Source organism: Corvus hawaiiensis, chromosome 11, assembly GCF_020740725.1.
Source record: "Corvus hawaiiensis isolate bCorHaw1 chromosome 11, bCorHaw1.pri.cur, whole genome shotgun sequence".
Lineage (NCBI taxonomy): Eukaryota > Metazoa > Chordata > Aves > Passeriformes > Corvidae > Corvus > Corvus hawaiiensis.
The window spans coordinates 22,371,717-22,387,978 of NC_063223.1; the positions used below are offsets into that span (position 1 = coordinate 22,371,717).

Here is a 16,262-nt window from a genome sequence, read left to right on the forward strand (position 1 = left end):
CAGTTTTCCTTTTTTATTCTTCTGTATTTTTCCAGCAGCTGCTTAAAAATTGGTATTCAGTAATATAATGACCTGGTAACATTTAGCTCTTTGAGACATAGATATTTTATTTACTGAAAAAGCGTCACTAAATAACTTTATAAAAATATCCACCAGGCTTTGCAGCACTTCCAGGAAAATACATAAAATTCCTCCTCTCTTTATGCAATCATTGTTTGCTCCTTCTCAACCTGACAGATGGTACGAAAGTTTTGCACTTGACACTGATAATTGTCTTTCCCACAGGCATGTGATGATGTGCTCATTGCATCACTCCTGTCTCGGAATATTTTTTTAAAAAGCTGGCTCACAAATGAAATCCTGGGAAAGGTGAGGGCAGGAACTGGTATTTCCACTTTTGCTCCTGGTTACGTGCTGTGGAAGTGATGTGATGTGTTTGAAACACAGATGTTAACACGGTCACTGTATAAATACATAAATACATTTATCCAGCGTTGTCCATCCACACTGACTGTCCTGTGGCCATCTCAGAAACCCCCTGAAAAATAAAGATACATTCTGTTAGTGAAAGGGATTCCTCACAACTTGAGGTGGAACTTACAGGCAAATTGTCCATCAGCTCTGCCATGTTAGATTGAAAGGAAGCACTAAATGGCCTCATGTTTTGAAGTATATTTTATTTCAAATTACACTCTTTTTTTTTTTTAAACAGCCAAGTAAGATTTAATTTTTCAAGCAAGAGAAAATAGGCCAAGCACTGTATTGAAATGAAGTTTCTTGCTCAGTGAAGGGAGATAACCTGAACTCAGTGCAGCAGAGAAGCTTTACTGTGGGATTGCACGCAAGGAGCAGCAGGCCAGCCCGCTGGCTTTATGTCACACGCAGGTGACAGCCATGAGAGACAGGACAAGGGTGGCTATAAAAAGGCCTTGCAGTAACTGGATAAAGCACATCTTGGCACTATTAATGAACACAGAAGGGAGATGGGTCAAGAACCTCTTTGCCAAAATAAACTTTATCACACTCTAATGTTGGAGAGAAGGAAGGAGCTCCATGAGCTCAGGAACACTTCATTAATAATGTATCAGTCCAATAACTCGCTCCATCCCAAATGAGGCATCTGTTTCTCCCTTTTCGTATCTGGGAAGAGAAACAGATGACCCAAAATGCCAGTGCTTTTTCACCAGCTTTTTTTCCAAGTCATTTCAAGTTCCTGCAGTCAGAGGAATTGCTCAGGCCACGTCCCCTGTGGTTCACTGCTAATGTACAGACAGGTATATATATTTTTTTGCATGAAGCTATGCAGTCAGTCTGCAAATATGAGCAGGGTCACTGACTATTGCAACAGCCCAGAAAGGTGCATGCTGCACTAACAGAAAAAAATTAGAAAGAGTGGAAACAAAATTTCCTCCACCATTGGGTATAAAATACACATACAGACAATTTTGAAAATTTACAGACTGGCATAGCAGAGGAGTTAGCACATAATCAAAGACATTTTTAAAACCTGCTGAAATGCTGTGAAAATTCAGGGCTGTAAACACCTGGGATGCTTAAAGTCTGAATTGGAACATTCAGCACATATTTGTCATTGGGCTGGAAAATGTTGCTCCTCTTCCAAACTCAGGGGTTGAAGGACAACAGAAGTATCTCAAGCTGTGGTGATTGCAGGGGTGTTTGGGTTTTGGTGGGGTTTTGTTAGATTTTATTTTCAGGTATGGCAAAGGCATTTTTGGAGCCTGGTGTACGGGCTGAGGCAGAAGCAGAGACACGAGACTACCAGAAAGATAGCAAGGACAATATATAGGGTGAATCATTAAATAAAAATGTTCTTTCTTGTTGGAGATGGACATAAAGGAATAGTAGCCAGCAAAATGAAGGCATAAACAGCCAAGACCACACGGAGAGCTGGTGGAGGAGGAGAAAGATGCTCAGGGGGGTGGTACCTCCCTGCAGGGTCCCGCATTCAGCTGAGCTCTGCTCCTCTGCTTCCCTCCTCCCTCACCCCAGGGCAGCACCCACTTCCTGCACTCCCCAAAGGCTCTGTGTCCTCTCCCACTCCCTGTCCTGCCCCACAGCTCAGCCCCAGGAATGGTGAGGGAATGGTGAGTTCCTGCCAGGGATCCTGCACGCTCCATCCTGCTGGATCCGAAGGTGGCGAGGCTCCGTGTGCGACAGCCAGATTGCTTCCTCACTACAAAACCAGAATGGCAATGATTAGATTCATTCATTCCCAGCCCTGGTTCACTCTGATCCCACTGCTGAGTCACACAACTCCTGCACAGTCCCTGCTTTTCCCACTTCCCTGGACACAAACCCAGGGCCCATTTCCCGGTCAGAAATGAGGCATTGTTTTGTACCAGAGCTCAGAGGCTGCAGAGAAAAGACATTTTCCACCATGCATGCATAACATTTCATTTGCCTTAGAATGAGATTCCTCTGCTCCTCTTATTAAAGACAGATTATTTTTGCTTTGCTCATTACACAGACCTGTCTAAAGCACTGTGTCCAAGTATGAAAAAGAAATGAAAGCTCCAGTTGTGTCATTTCCCAGCAGAGCTGATGAATTGTACACTCGTGTGGCTGCTTTCAGCTGCTGTGTCTCATGAACCATGCTGCTAATTTCACATCTCAGTTACTGCAAAAATGCTAAATAAAGGGGATTTTTTTTCATTTTATCCCTAAAAATATGCATTTATTCACATGGCAAAAGTGATAAATCTAAACATTTGAAAAAAGTGATGGCTTCAAGTCAGCATCACCCACACAACTTTCATTTAGATCTTGTTTATCTAAAGTACTTCCAGCAGAGATATTAATTTAAGCTTTTCCTAACTCTCATGACCAGCCTCATCCTGCAGTTGATTTAGTTTTGCTGAGTAATACAGGATTTGGCTTTAATTCTTGAAATAACAGGAAACAGAAAGAAAGTCTACTAAAAAAATACACCTAAAATGAAATATTTGTGTGGTTTAGATATTTCTATTAGATTAGCTGTGCTATGTTCTCTTCCAGGAATTTTATGTCAACAAAATACAGCAGCAAAAATCACTCAGTAGGGTAAAAACCCAGAAAGGTTCCTCTGGAAAAGGTGTATTTAATGCAGCTGTAACACCATCGAGGGTTTATTATGGCACCTTACTCTTAAGTACATTGTTCCTCTTATGCAAATACATTTGTCACTAGGTAGATGTGCTGAAATATGGTTTAATCACACACCTTCATAATTCTGATCCCTTTTGACATGACAGTTTAAATAATGTAGGAAAAAACCCCTGGAAGCTGGGGCAATGCTTCAAGCTCCACCTAAAATGCTGTGGGATGAACAGCTCTGGAGGGAAGGGATACTCTGGGCTCTGGGTGACCAATTCCCTGCAACAAATGCAGAAATAACTGGGGCTCCCACATCTCACCTGTGCACAGGGTGTAGATGAACAAAACATTGCACAACCATTAAAAGAAAATAAATGTATGCTAAAATACCATACCTGTTTTTATGAAACTCTGAATGAAAATCAGTCATTAAGGCCAACTGGAAAAAACAAAGTAGAATTCATTAACTGTTAAGTCAACAAAAATCTGAAGAAAGATACAGATAAAACATTTAAAGTTCTTCATTTTGTTTTTCTATCATTTTAATCTTGCATTTCTTTATTTCAACCAAAATAATACAAAGAATACCTGGGAAAGAACCCGTTGTTAAAAAGTTGCTGTCTAGAAGAGCTTGAGAAGTTGTTTATTGCATGAGAACTCATTCCTGCAACCTGTGTGTGTACTGCCACGTGCAGACCTCTTGTCTTCTCAAAATGTATCAACATTTTACAGATCTTAATTTCTAAACCAGGAATAGAAGTATCAGTGAAGAACAGCTCTGCAAATTCTTCTACTTCCACTGGAGAACGTTTCCGTGGTACAGAGGCACTGGACACCTCCTAAGGGGTCCCACAGCTCAGAGGGTGGCACAGAGGATGATGCTAAGTGAGTACTTACCAGTCAAAAAAAATCAGTGATCAAGATGCACATCCTGAAATTACCGCCCTTCAGAAAGAGGTCACAGTCGACTATTCCCACAACGTAATTCAAGAATTGCCTAAAATTCATAGAAAACAGAAGCAAACACAGTATTTAGTCTGAACTGACAGCTGAGCATTAGCTTGGACAGGCTTCTCAGACACTGCAATCCCCTGGAAGTGCTGGAAACGCACAAAGGGCAGAACACAACGGAATATCCCCCAGTCGTTATCAAAGCAACTGCAGGATGTGATGCCAAATACTGGGAAGGCCACGTGTGGCAAAGGATCATTCTGGGCTGTAAACTGAGACACACACAAACAGAGAGGACGAGGAGTAACAGAGCAGTACTTACTCAGTGACGGGGCGGGAGGTCTGAGGCCACAGAGGGAGGCACTGCCAGCTCCTGGGGGATGGGTTCCATGGAGCAGCCCAGGACTGGCCCTGGCAAGGACAAACTGGGCCCTCCCCAGGCAGGGCAGAAGTGCCCTGGACAGGAGCTCCTGAGGCCACCCGGGGTCAGCTGGAGACACAGCTCCCGGGGCAGGTGGTCTCAAACCTGTCATCACTGTCCAGGGCTCGAGGGGTTTGGGAATTGTCCGCCAGGGCCTCTGCAGTGCCTCCCTGTCTGCACATCTGGGTGTTGGAGTCACTGTCTCCCTGTCTGCCTGCACACCTGGCTGCTGGAGCCATTGCTCTTTAGTGACTCTAGAACTGAACTTATTACAGCACCACCACACCAATCCAAGCCTAGTGAGAAGGGGTCACAGACTCCACTCACCAGCTGATCTTTAATTCTTGGCCCCTCTGAAGTGAGCAGCAGAAATCCCATTGCCTCAGCAGGGCCAGGATACCATTGGAAGGAATTTCCTTCATTTCAAATATGAAGAGTTGAAGCTCTTGGATTGCACGAAATGAGAAACAAAGAGTTTTAAATGATTTATTTGATTTCTCCACATGATCACAGTTATAGTTTTACATCAATAGGGTCTGTTACTACTTACAAACAGAATGCATATTAAAATGAAAGCACTCCTTTCTTCCCCAGAGTTACAAAAGGGGTCTCGAGCCTCCCCAGAACAGAAGCTTCTTGTAAGCATAATGATTTTGAAGTCTTTAACAGTCTGCATTCAAGACCTAATTCTAACATTTTAATACAACTCAAAGCTGACTCAAGTTCCTAGCAGGAGATAGGCAACCTCAAAGTGACTGCAGACTTACAGTAATGCTAATTTACACACTATGTACAATTTAGAGAATTGTCTATTCCCCCTACTGGTCCCATTTTCACCACCCCCTTTTCTCTTTTCCAAATTGAATCTTGTTATTGGTTCCACTTTTCTTTTAAATATATACACGAGAATCCATTTTGCAGGCAAGAAGTGCGATGGTATTTTACAAGGGAACAGCAAAATGCATGCTTAACTGCAGAAAACACACAGCTTCATATGGAACAGCAAGTCAACATCTAGAGATTCAGTGTTTAAATATCTGCTGACCATCTTTCAGCTCATTTTATCAAGAAACAAGAGGCTTCTGCTGCATGCAGTACATGATGGGAAAATCATTCTACACTGTATGTTAGACTTTTTTTTTAGCAATACAAGACGCACATTATATTAGGATGAACTTTGTTTTCTGTTTTTACACTGTTTTACATTTCATTAACTTAAAAAAATAAAAACCCCAAATATATATTTGATTGTTGTCCCAGAAAAGATGTTTTTTTGTTGCCACACCTTCATTCTTTACGTTTCCCTTTCATTTGTTCAAATCAGCATTACTGCTTTGCCACATTGTTTTTGGGAAGAGAGAACCATGGTCACTCTATGCACTTCTGTACCACTTTGTAATTGGCAATGGAATCTGAGAAAAAACCTTCTCAATTCTACTCCTGCCTGCAGGCTGAAGAATTCATTTTAATTCATTTTCTTAACCCCACGCAATGTTAAGTGCTGGAATTTTCCAATTCTAGGCATGACCCACACTGCCCTAAGCAACTGGTAATCAAGGACGGAGTCAGAGAGGTTTTACTACAACCCTAAACAAGCAGCAGAGGTCTGGAGACTTGTGCTGGCACCAAGACACGTTTGTTTGGTTGGAGTACATAGAAACACATAGTCTAAGAAACAAAACAGAACAAAACTAGGGAAAAAAAAAGTCAAGTCCACTGTTTCTCCTCATTGGCTTGAAAGAACAGAGTTTCCAAATCGTGTGCTCTCACATGACCAGTGTTGGTTTCTAACCAGCCTCAAAATGAGCTGTGATTTCACACATGCAGCTCCTGCACCCCCAGGGCAGGCCCAGCCTCCTTCCCCGTGTCCATGGAACCATGTGGAAATGTTTCTGTGCATGCACGTTTGTGACATCTCCTGAACACTTTGGTTCACAAATACATTGATTGCACATGAAAATCAGTGGTCAGGCACTAAACTGTGGCTTACTCTTTCAGTACAGAATATTTATATGTAACTCTAATTTAAATGAATGAAAGGGTTTTTTAAACATAAAGCAAAAGCAGATCTGGGAGATTTAACATCTTCAGTGTTAATCAACACAGTGAATCCGATTTTCCTCTCCACTGCTACTGCATATTCTGCCTTTATTCTGTACACAGAATTTTACTTATATTATGCCTCTGCATCTGAAACAAGTACAGACTCCATCACCCAGTGAAGAGGAGCTTTCTCACCTCTGTTTTAATTAAAAGATGCAGTTTCTGAGAGATGTTTGTACCGGAATGGTTCTTTATCTTTTCTGGAACAACCTATAAATTACAGTTAGACTCTACTATTGGTACAGATGTATGAAGAAAAGTCTACATATTGAAATATGTTATCACTTTACTTCAACTAATATCAACAGTAACACTGATATATTTTGCAATTATACAATATGTAGAGTGTAGCCTCACACTAATAACATTAGATGACATGCAGACAGTTCTACTTTCCCTTATAAGAACAGTATATATTTTTTAAACTGCAAGGAACAGAGCCTCAGGGGACCCAGGTGAGCCCTCTTAAGGTAAGCCGCAGAATTTGGAATAGAATGATACAGAAAAATAATAATCACTTGCTTTCTTTTCATGGAGATCGTTCAGAGGAGAAGGAGCAGAAGGGGAAAACATATTGCACATGTGTGAAACAAACGTGGACTGCTGGAAACAAAAGGCTCAACTCTAGATTGCTGTATTTGCTCTCTGTGGAGGTTAACAAAGTGCTCAGTTTGCAGTTTTGCTGGTATTGTGGTACCCATGGTATGAAAGGGAAAAAATGACTGAACCTCTCCCATCCCCCCCACATTAGAGGTGCCATGAGCCAGCCAACGTGACAAGTCACTCTGCTGCTCTCATGTCCTCCTAATTTGGGACACTTTTGTTACTGTTACGTGGAAACCCGCCTGGTTGGAGCTGTGATTACTTTTACCCATCTCTTACTGGAACTTTTTGCTCATCCTCTTCAAGGTTTGCTTTTAGGCTGGTGCAGTTTTGCAGTTGTGATTCCTTTGTCTCTACTGTTTAGGTGTTAAGTCCTTGCAGTGGCTCAAAGTGCTGAAACTACAAAGTAGGTGCCATGGATAATTTTGTACAGGATTTCGGGATACAAATTGTATAGAAATTTGCAAATGGTTTGGTTACAACATGTAAGCAACAACAGCACAGCCTATTTTTATGTGATGTCTTGCAACTAACTGGACTATGGAAGTGAGGGTTTGAGCATAAACTCAGCCTGCTGAGTGCTGGGTGCTTCAAACTAACAAATGTGATGAGTAAAAATGGTAAAGCCACTTTGTTGCTAGCACATGGCTACATGGAATTACAGATTTTTTTATTTTTTTTAAATATATATATATATATAAAAACCCTATACTAAATTCTAAAACAAACCTTCAAGTTTTAGAGCACTTCCACTGGAAACACTCTGGACTAGAATTCAGCTTCGTTGGGGGTAAAAATGAGAAATTATGGTAAACAGGAACCAAAGTAGCTGAGAAGGATGGAGGTTTGCCATTTTCATGTTTGAGATGAATGTTTTTGCAGTGTTTACATGCACCTGGCGGAACTCTTCCCGTGTGGTCGTTCAATCCATATGCTTACAAAAGAAATGTGGATCATGTAAATTCACAGTTATCACAGCCTTTAAAGTGTCTAAGAACTTGTGTGACCAATGCTTGGAGGTGCCCCCTGGTAAGCGGGCACCCTACATTGCTACGGTATAATTACTGCATCTTAACGAGTTTGCTTACCTGAAATAGCAGAGCAGCTCTAATACTGATTACGTATGATATCATCGTGTTAATAAAATAAGGATTTATACAAAGCAGTATTGGACTACAACATTTAAATGCTATGTTACTTGGCACATTTAGTAATGATTGCTTAGAAATCTTAACAAGTCCAGGGGACTTGTGATGAACGTACTGAAATGTCTGAAATTGGTTTCTAACGTTTAATGTTTTTGGTCTACTCTTTCATATGCTATTCATCTATTATACTGTCCTATCAAGTAAGTGGAATTCCTTGTAAAGTCTATATTGCTAGTTTTGTGGACTGAAAAAATTTCTTTCCAAGCACAAATGTTAACTATACAGTATATATATATATTTATATGTATATATTTATATTATATAAAGTTTACTTACGTACTTTCATCAACCATATCAGGTCTACTTATTTTTTTTGCCCATTGAGAATAAAAGAGCAAGAATGCAACACTTGGTTCTGTCTCACTTTTTTTCCTGTGTTTTTTTTCATAGGCTAGCTTTTCATTATGCGTGTAAAATTGTCCAGGGATTTGGTGTAAAAGGTAGCTTTCCTCAGATTCAGCAAGCAGCATGTTTTCAAGGCAAGTTTGGAAATAAGAACTAACCAGATGGTGGTGAACATCTATCCAGTAGATAAGTAAAACCACTATGTCCTGGGCTAACCGGAATTATTTTATTTAGTAACAGCAAGCCTTTAAGCTCGTTAAACGGCCTAGGTAAAAACTGACGGTGTGGTCTGTTGTCTGCTGCAAGTGCCTTTGTAGCTGGCTTTAAAACTAGAGTTACGAGGAGGGTCTTTAGGCCTAGACTAGGCCTAGGTCTTTAGGCCTAGACTATGGTGCTGATGCCGCTGTGTTTGGGCTTGGTGCTGGCGGAGGTGGCGGGCGGCGGGGGCGGCCCGTGGTGGTGCGGGCCGTGGGCGGGGTGCGGGCCGTGGTGCGGCGGGTGCGGGCCGTGGCCGTGGCCGTGCGGCAGGAACGGGGCGTGCGGGCCGTGGCCGTGCTGGTGGTACTGGTGCGGGTGCGGGGCGTGCGGGGGCGGGTGGTAGTGGTGGTGGTGGTGGTAGGGCGGCGGGTTCTGCACGTGGCAGTACTGCGCGTGGTGCGGGTGCGCCGCCGCCGCCGCCGCGCCCTCCGCGTGGTGCGGGGGCTGCGGGGCCGCGGGGCCTTGGGAAGGGGGCTTGCCCCGCTTGCTACCGAACAGGGAGCCTAGGAGTGAGGAGGAGTTGGGCATAGTCTGGTGAGGGCGAGATGGACACTCTCGGGTTGATGTAGCTCTTCGGCGCATGTGAGGACTGCTAATGATGGACCCCTAAAAAGAAATTAATAGAAAATAAAAATTAAAAAAAAAAAAATCTTGAAATGTCGGAAAAGAAGTTCACACTGACCCACAAACTCCTCCTTCAGGGTTCACATGGGCGGATTATGTCATGGGTTCAAGGGAAAATTTTATCTCCACCTTCCCTACGTTGCCAATGGGGCGCTCATGCCCTTCTCAGGGGATTGTTAAGCATTGAGTGATTTTCTCTCAGTACTTTGACATCAAAACATAGGACTTTAAATTTTAAAAAAAGTCATGGAAGAGTAACATAAGACCTACGAGTGTGCTTTTAAAAGAAAAATACATTTTAAAATACTGCAAAAAATACCATACTTGCTTTTTTTACCACAAGGAAAAAAAAAGCTACATTAAATTCAACCTAAACAGTTAAAACACACAGCAGCAAATATTACAGTTACAGTTCATATTTTAAAACGGTATTTAAAACTTTATTTATAGTAGTTTTCCACTACTACATGTGACAGTGCTGCTTCTCAGGCCTACCTCTGCATTTTGTGTTAAATGGAACCATACCATTTTTGCCACTAAGATTTCTATGTGGTTGTATTGTTTTGACCTGTGGTCCAACATTCTCTGTTATTTAGCCTGGAATTTAGTTGCTGGAAGTTTGGGGGTTGTATTTTTAAAGAGTTATGGGACACAACAGTACTTAGGCAAAGTGTGCTAGATTTAAACTGCAATCTACCTAAAGCGAACACAAAAAAAATAAAGGAGAGGAAAAAAAAAAAAAAAGAAAAAATCTGCAAGCTGAATTCAGAGACATGAACAATATATATAAATGGTTTGAAGATGAATGAAATCTCATGAAATCCACATTGAATTCACCTATCTTAATAGTTTTTTTATCTTCCCATGCCCTATCTGTGCAATTCCATGGTGTCATGACTGCATACATTTAGCAATTGAACTCGAAAATAAGCAATGGGGATGGTTGAGCATGACAGTCAATAGTTAAAGCTAAATATCAAACAGCAAGAACAGTGTACTTGGTAACAAAGAGCAAGTGGGCTTTTAAGCTGGGACCAGACTGAAATGGTGGCAAAAGGACACATCATATCCATTTAACCATGCTTGCAGGAACAAAGGGAACAAGGTTAGCTCAAACCAAAAATGGCATTGCTCTAAAACAAGCTGTCAGTGCTTTGTAAGCTGGAAGAATACGGAGTGAGAAGCCTAGGCATGCATTTTATTTGTGGCAGGCAGGTTATATATATATATATATATATGTTAGAAGAAAAAAGAGCAAAAAAATATATGTATATAAAAGAAAGGTTTGAAATGCACATCATCACATCCAGCTAGACATCAGGAACTTCCTACTTACTTCCATATTGCTGTCTAGCGATCCTGCACTGCTGCGTCGCCCACGCTTGCCTGCCCAGGACATGCAACAGCAGAGATTAGAGACTGCGACACGACCGGCGCCCAAGAGCTGCGGCCCCGCGCCGGCCGCACAACCTCACAGCTTTGGGGCAGCAGGGACTGCAACTCTCTGCACCTGGCTGGGTTTTAAGGGGTTGAGTGGTAATTTGGAGGGTTGTCGTCGTTGTGAATCAACCAGCACGAGCGGGGTGTGATTATTTTTTTTAGATTTGCACAACTCTTTAAAGTACGTGTGTTTTAGCGGCTGGGTTTAGTGCTGTGGTTGTGATGCTGAGCAGCAGTGATTTGAATATGGTTGGTTTCCTGGAATCTAATTGGCTATGAAGGTTTTTTTTTCTTTAAGCATTGAGATTTACTTGTGGGGTGGCATTAATTTAAATGCAAAATTTAACGTTGAAATATTCTGAACTTCAGTGTGGGGTACTGTGAGGGGCATCGGTTTTATCACTTCATCGGTTTTATTGTTTCATCAATTTTATCCTTTCAATTTCAGCTTTGAACCTCAGTGGATTTCATACAATCTTCTTTCATGAGGTTTAAAAAAAACTAAACTTAATTTTTGATCAGTAAATCTGGAATCTGTCTTGACATTATGGCTAGACTTTGTTTGTTTAGCTGTGCAGTGCTTTATCTTAAGTATGGTGGATTTGCCCTCCAACAGTCTCAAATTGCAAAGACATTTGCCTAAACCCACACGTGAAACTCCAGACTGCCTAAAGAGCCAGAAGACCTCAGTGGCTGTACAGGACACAGGATCCCAGATTTTCTTTCTCACTTCACAGCAGAGAAAATAGCATCTGGCTGCAGTGGAAATGGAGATTTTCAGAACATAGCTTGGGGAGCATTGCTTTGCAAAGTTTCAGAATGCTTTCCTGGCAGGGTGTAGAAACAAAGCTGAGCTTTGAAGAGCCCTCACGTACTCAGAGCTTCCCTAAAATCAGCATGGTTTTAGAAACCAAAGCTTTCTCAATGCTCTCTGCTTGCTTTCCTGCAAGGCCAAATAGCAAAGACAATCTCCACCCTGCATTGGCGCATTGCTGCCTTCGGAATCTTCTACTCGGAGAGGTGGTTTTGGGGGAGAATGTGAGGATTTCAGCATCACTGAACCAATGAGCGATGTACCCTCATCACAGACACCCCAAAGCCACCTGGGATCAGAACTAGGGAACACTGGAACTGGTCACAGAACAATACAGACTGCCCAAAGGATCAGTATGATCAAAAACTACCACCTGCTGGATTTACAAGCGTAATTTTGACCTCGTTGGTCACAGGACACTGCCCTGAAACAAAAATTTCTCTTAAGAGCTACAGTTCCAGGGTACTGGAACATTTTTCCCTCTTACAAAGAGTTGCTCCCCAGTACAAACCCCTCTGCAGTGACATTAACTTGAGGGGAAGGCATTTGTGGTCAAGGTGTTGTGTTAGACTTGCTGAATTCATCGGGATTTGGAACGATTGCCCTGTTTGGGCTCTTTGTCAAAAGCTCACTGCTTCATCGCCTGCTGCAGTTTTAGCCTCAGCCAAACCAGAACTGTACTATTTTATGAGCCCCCCAAGAAAAACTGGGTTTGATAATCCCTTATTTTGACTTCTAGTCAGGCTTTGATATTTTTCTGCTCTGATAACGGGATTAGTACTGATTAACACTCCAATCACTCTTGCTTGCTGATGCAAACACACTGCGACAGCCACCTCGGAACTTAGCAGTCAGGGTTGCAAATAAGACTGAGAGCTGACACGGGGCATTAAACGTGGCCAAAAATGAAGGAAAACACAACAATCCAATGCCTTTTGCATATGGCAGGAGTCACAGTCTGATCAAATAACCATGGACACAGTAAATACGGACAGAGAGCGACAGATGGAATTTTGCTCAGAATAACTTCAGGGCAAAGTAGTACTTGCAAAGCCAGGAACAAACAGAAAAATCCTACTCAAAATGCCTGTAATTTCCCTCAGATAGGCACTATCACTGTACAGAGGCTTTGTTCACTTTCTTAAAAACAAATTGAACCCAATTCTGTGCTGACATGCAGTGTGATGGGAAGGCTATTCAGTAAATCCCCTGGAGCATTCCCCCTGCCAATGTGTGTTTACTCCAGACTGTTCCCTGGTCTTTGGGATGGCATCCCATTTCAGAAATGCCTCCCTAGAGCTCCAGCCTTCACGTGCATCTCAGGAAAATGGTGACTCTCGACTGAAATTGCATCTAGGCATGTACTGGCAGGCTAATTCGCAGCTGTGGTATAAAGCAAAGTGGTATTTATCAAATCTGAAGATTAGTTTTGCTTAACATGTTATGCTTATTTTAATTTTTTAAGGCTGTTAGAGTGGGCTTTAATTTATTTTATAAAATTAAATTTCAATCAATTTAACCTTTTCTGATTCATTCCAACAATTCATTGATGTTAGATATGAATATTCCTTGTAAGAAGTATCTTTAACTTACACAAGTGTATGTCCCATATATGAACATCCATTATATGGGGCCAAGAATATTTCAAATTTATAGTAGAAGTATGAAGTGATTACAATATCTTTACAAACTTAACCATGCCAAAAGAAAATTGAGCTTCATTAATAAAATCCATTGCACCTTGCAGAATGGAGGTGTGCAGGACACACATCACAGGATGCGTGGTGATCTCACAGCTCAGGCTGCAGATCACTTCTGTACATGGAAATATTTCTCACTGCTACTCTGGAGTTCTTGAAACTCTCTTCTGGGCCAGTGAGATAACTGATAGCTAAACACTGTATTATGATCTGACTTTGTGTGTCTTGGGGAAAAAAGTTTGGAAAGAAGTTTGAAATTAAATTACTCTCCAATCATTAGGGAGACCACTTTTGAGGGGGAAAAGACTCTTCGTAACCTTCACATTTTCATCTTGTTTTCTGTGTGAAACAAGTATTGTCTTAAGATCTCACGCTGAAACAGAATTATTTTAATCCTGGAAATACTTGATGTTTTTGTTTTGGTTTGGGTTTGAAGCTGTCTTTATTGGTCTGTGGCTGTTTTGAGTCAAGCCCAGCTCCCAATAATAGGAACCACTGTACCACCCTGCACTTGTGCAGTCCTGCCTGGCTATGCCAGTTGTGTAACACTGGGGCAAACAATAAAATCACAGTTTTTAAACCAGTTCAGGGTGTAAATATTATTCCCACCTTATAGGTTAGGGATGTGGGAATAAAGTTTGATTTCCACTGTAAACTCAATGTGAAAGCACTGGGTCCCCCAGCAACTCAAAGTGGCTGGAATTCAAATTAAAGGACCTAAAATCAGTCCTGAAAAGTGGGAGAGATACAGACTGGGAAACACAACCAGTCCAATCCTTCCTGCTCTGCTTTAGTGACCAAATCATTCTTCCTGTGGAATAGTGGCCAGGAGGGAACCTCACACTTTCCCCCATCTTTCTGTAAACTCATAAAACTCAGCTTTAGATGCATTAAAATTTGTCTGGCTTCTAGTATTTTGATATAAATTAAGAATTTCAAAGTCTGGAACAAATAAATTAAGTTCTTCCTTGACTATAGCTCAAGAATGTGCAATAAAAATGACTCATTTCTCTTTTGAGAAAAATAAAGCACTAAATATTTTTAACATATTCACATCTTGGAACACTTGGATGGCACATTCTGTTTTATATTCCGTGGAGAGAACTGTCAATCCACAAGGAACAAGAGCATCTCTCAAATGAAGAGACCCTCAGCACACCCTTTCCACAGCTGTGAGTTGAGCTATTGTGGCAAATGCATGGAGCCACCCTCAGGAAATGATTCCTGAAGGACAAATGCTGCCTTTCTGTGCATTTCCAGCTTAGGAGGCAGAACCAGTCAGGGTATCAGCATTTGTCACATCTTGGAAGCTTCTGAATCATCACTCAGAGAAATTTAAAGTAATTTTTCCACAGCCACCATTTACTGGGATGTCTGGGGGACAGCAATGGATTGTTTTCCTAAATAGTTCTGTCATGTACCTGTGCAGCCAAATGCTGTTCAGTCACATTTCCCTTCACCGAATAAACAGCTAAAAATTTGGGTTGCAATGTTTATTGGACATTTACCTGCCTTACTGCATAAATATGCAACCAGGCCATTTTCTCATGTTATTAGACTTATTTCTGATTAAATGTAGAAAGGGCCTCCCTAAAAATCCACTTTCCTACACACTCCTGTTCCTCCTCCTTGTTGATCCCGTGTTTCATCCACAAAAAGAAGATGAGACAACCTCAGTCCCATTTTAGAGAAGCAATTTAATATGGGATAATCACTGGGGTGCAGTATATTCCTAACTGAGATTTCTTTGCTTTTCTATGGATCATCTCTCCCATATTAGAAATAAAATTAGCCTCACATGCAAGCTATTCCCTGAGAAAAGGCAGGAAAGACATGGACCATCTCCCTGAAGTCACTCCACTAAATAACAAAGCACATAACAGGCAGGTCATTTCTCAAGTCAGTTGCACTGCACAAGACCAAACACAAACTCTCCATAATTCTCATCTATTTCAAGTTAAAATTAAGTTTAGTTGGGTTTAACAAACTCATTGATAAACCTTGCAGTCTGTGAGTGATTTCTACTTTTTGTCATGGAAAAAGGTTATTTTCAGTAATAAGCATGCCAGTTGTAGGCATGCCCTGTGAAATGGGGTTGTGATTACAAATGCTTGTTTGTTGAATTAAACCCATAATATGAATTCAAAGACATGGCAGTGTTTGAAAGAGAGGGATGAGTAATTCTGATGGAATGAAAAAATTAATCAGAAATCACATTTAGGGGTACAGATACCCACTGAACTCACATATTAACAATATGGTAGTTCTCATTCTAATGAAATAAAACCAAAACGATGGAAAAGGATGATGAAGTATCCTCAAATCAGAGACATAAAAGTGGTGAAGACTAGGGCTTGATCGAAAATCCACTGGAGCCAAGCAAGCACCAATATTCCACTTCAGCCTGATTTTGGATCAAGGGCCTAAGTCTTTTTAATGAAGCACATGGAGATATAAGTATGAAAGCCTAAACAGAGAAGAAAAGAATTGAAAGAGCTCACTCTCTACATATTTGTATGCACATACATATACCCACAAAACACAGGCTATCATTTCCGTTTACAACAATTTTATTTATTGCAGCATAGCTAAAATCTCTTCTTTAGTTAAAAAAAGGAAATAGGTAAGTAGTGTCTACTACCAAAGATATGCAGAATATTGAAATGATGACTACACTGTACATCATCACTGCAATTAAAAGA

At 41.2% G+C, this 16,262-nt stretch overlaps 1 protein-coding gene across 16 annotated transcripts in view; it reads right to left on the reverse strand.

Annotated features, from left to right (window-relative positions):
• Positions 1 to 4,937: 4,937 nt before the first annotated feature.
• IQSEC1 (IQ motif and Sec7 domain ArfGEF 1) overlaps positions 4,938 to 16,262 on the reverse strand; it is a 282,288-nt gene continuing 270,963 nt past the window's right edge. For 13 of the 16 annotated variants that reach the window (XM_048315512.1, XM_048315510.1, XM_048315517.1 and 10 more), the window contains 2 exons: positions 10,943 to 10,992; positions 4,938 to 9,588 (listed from right to left, as the gene is read on the reverse strand). In XM_048315512.1, coding sequence (XP_048171469.1) covers positions 9,106 to 9,588; positions 10,943 to 10,992 — 533 coding nt within the window. In that variant the 3' untranslated portion in view covers positions 4,938 to 9,105. The remainder of the gene's footprint in view (positions 9,589 to 10,942; positions 10,993 to 16,262) is intronic. The other 3 variants (XM_048315523.1, XM_048315527.1, XM_048315524.1) reach the window with 2 other exon arrangements.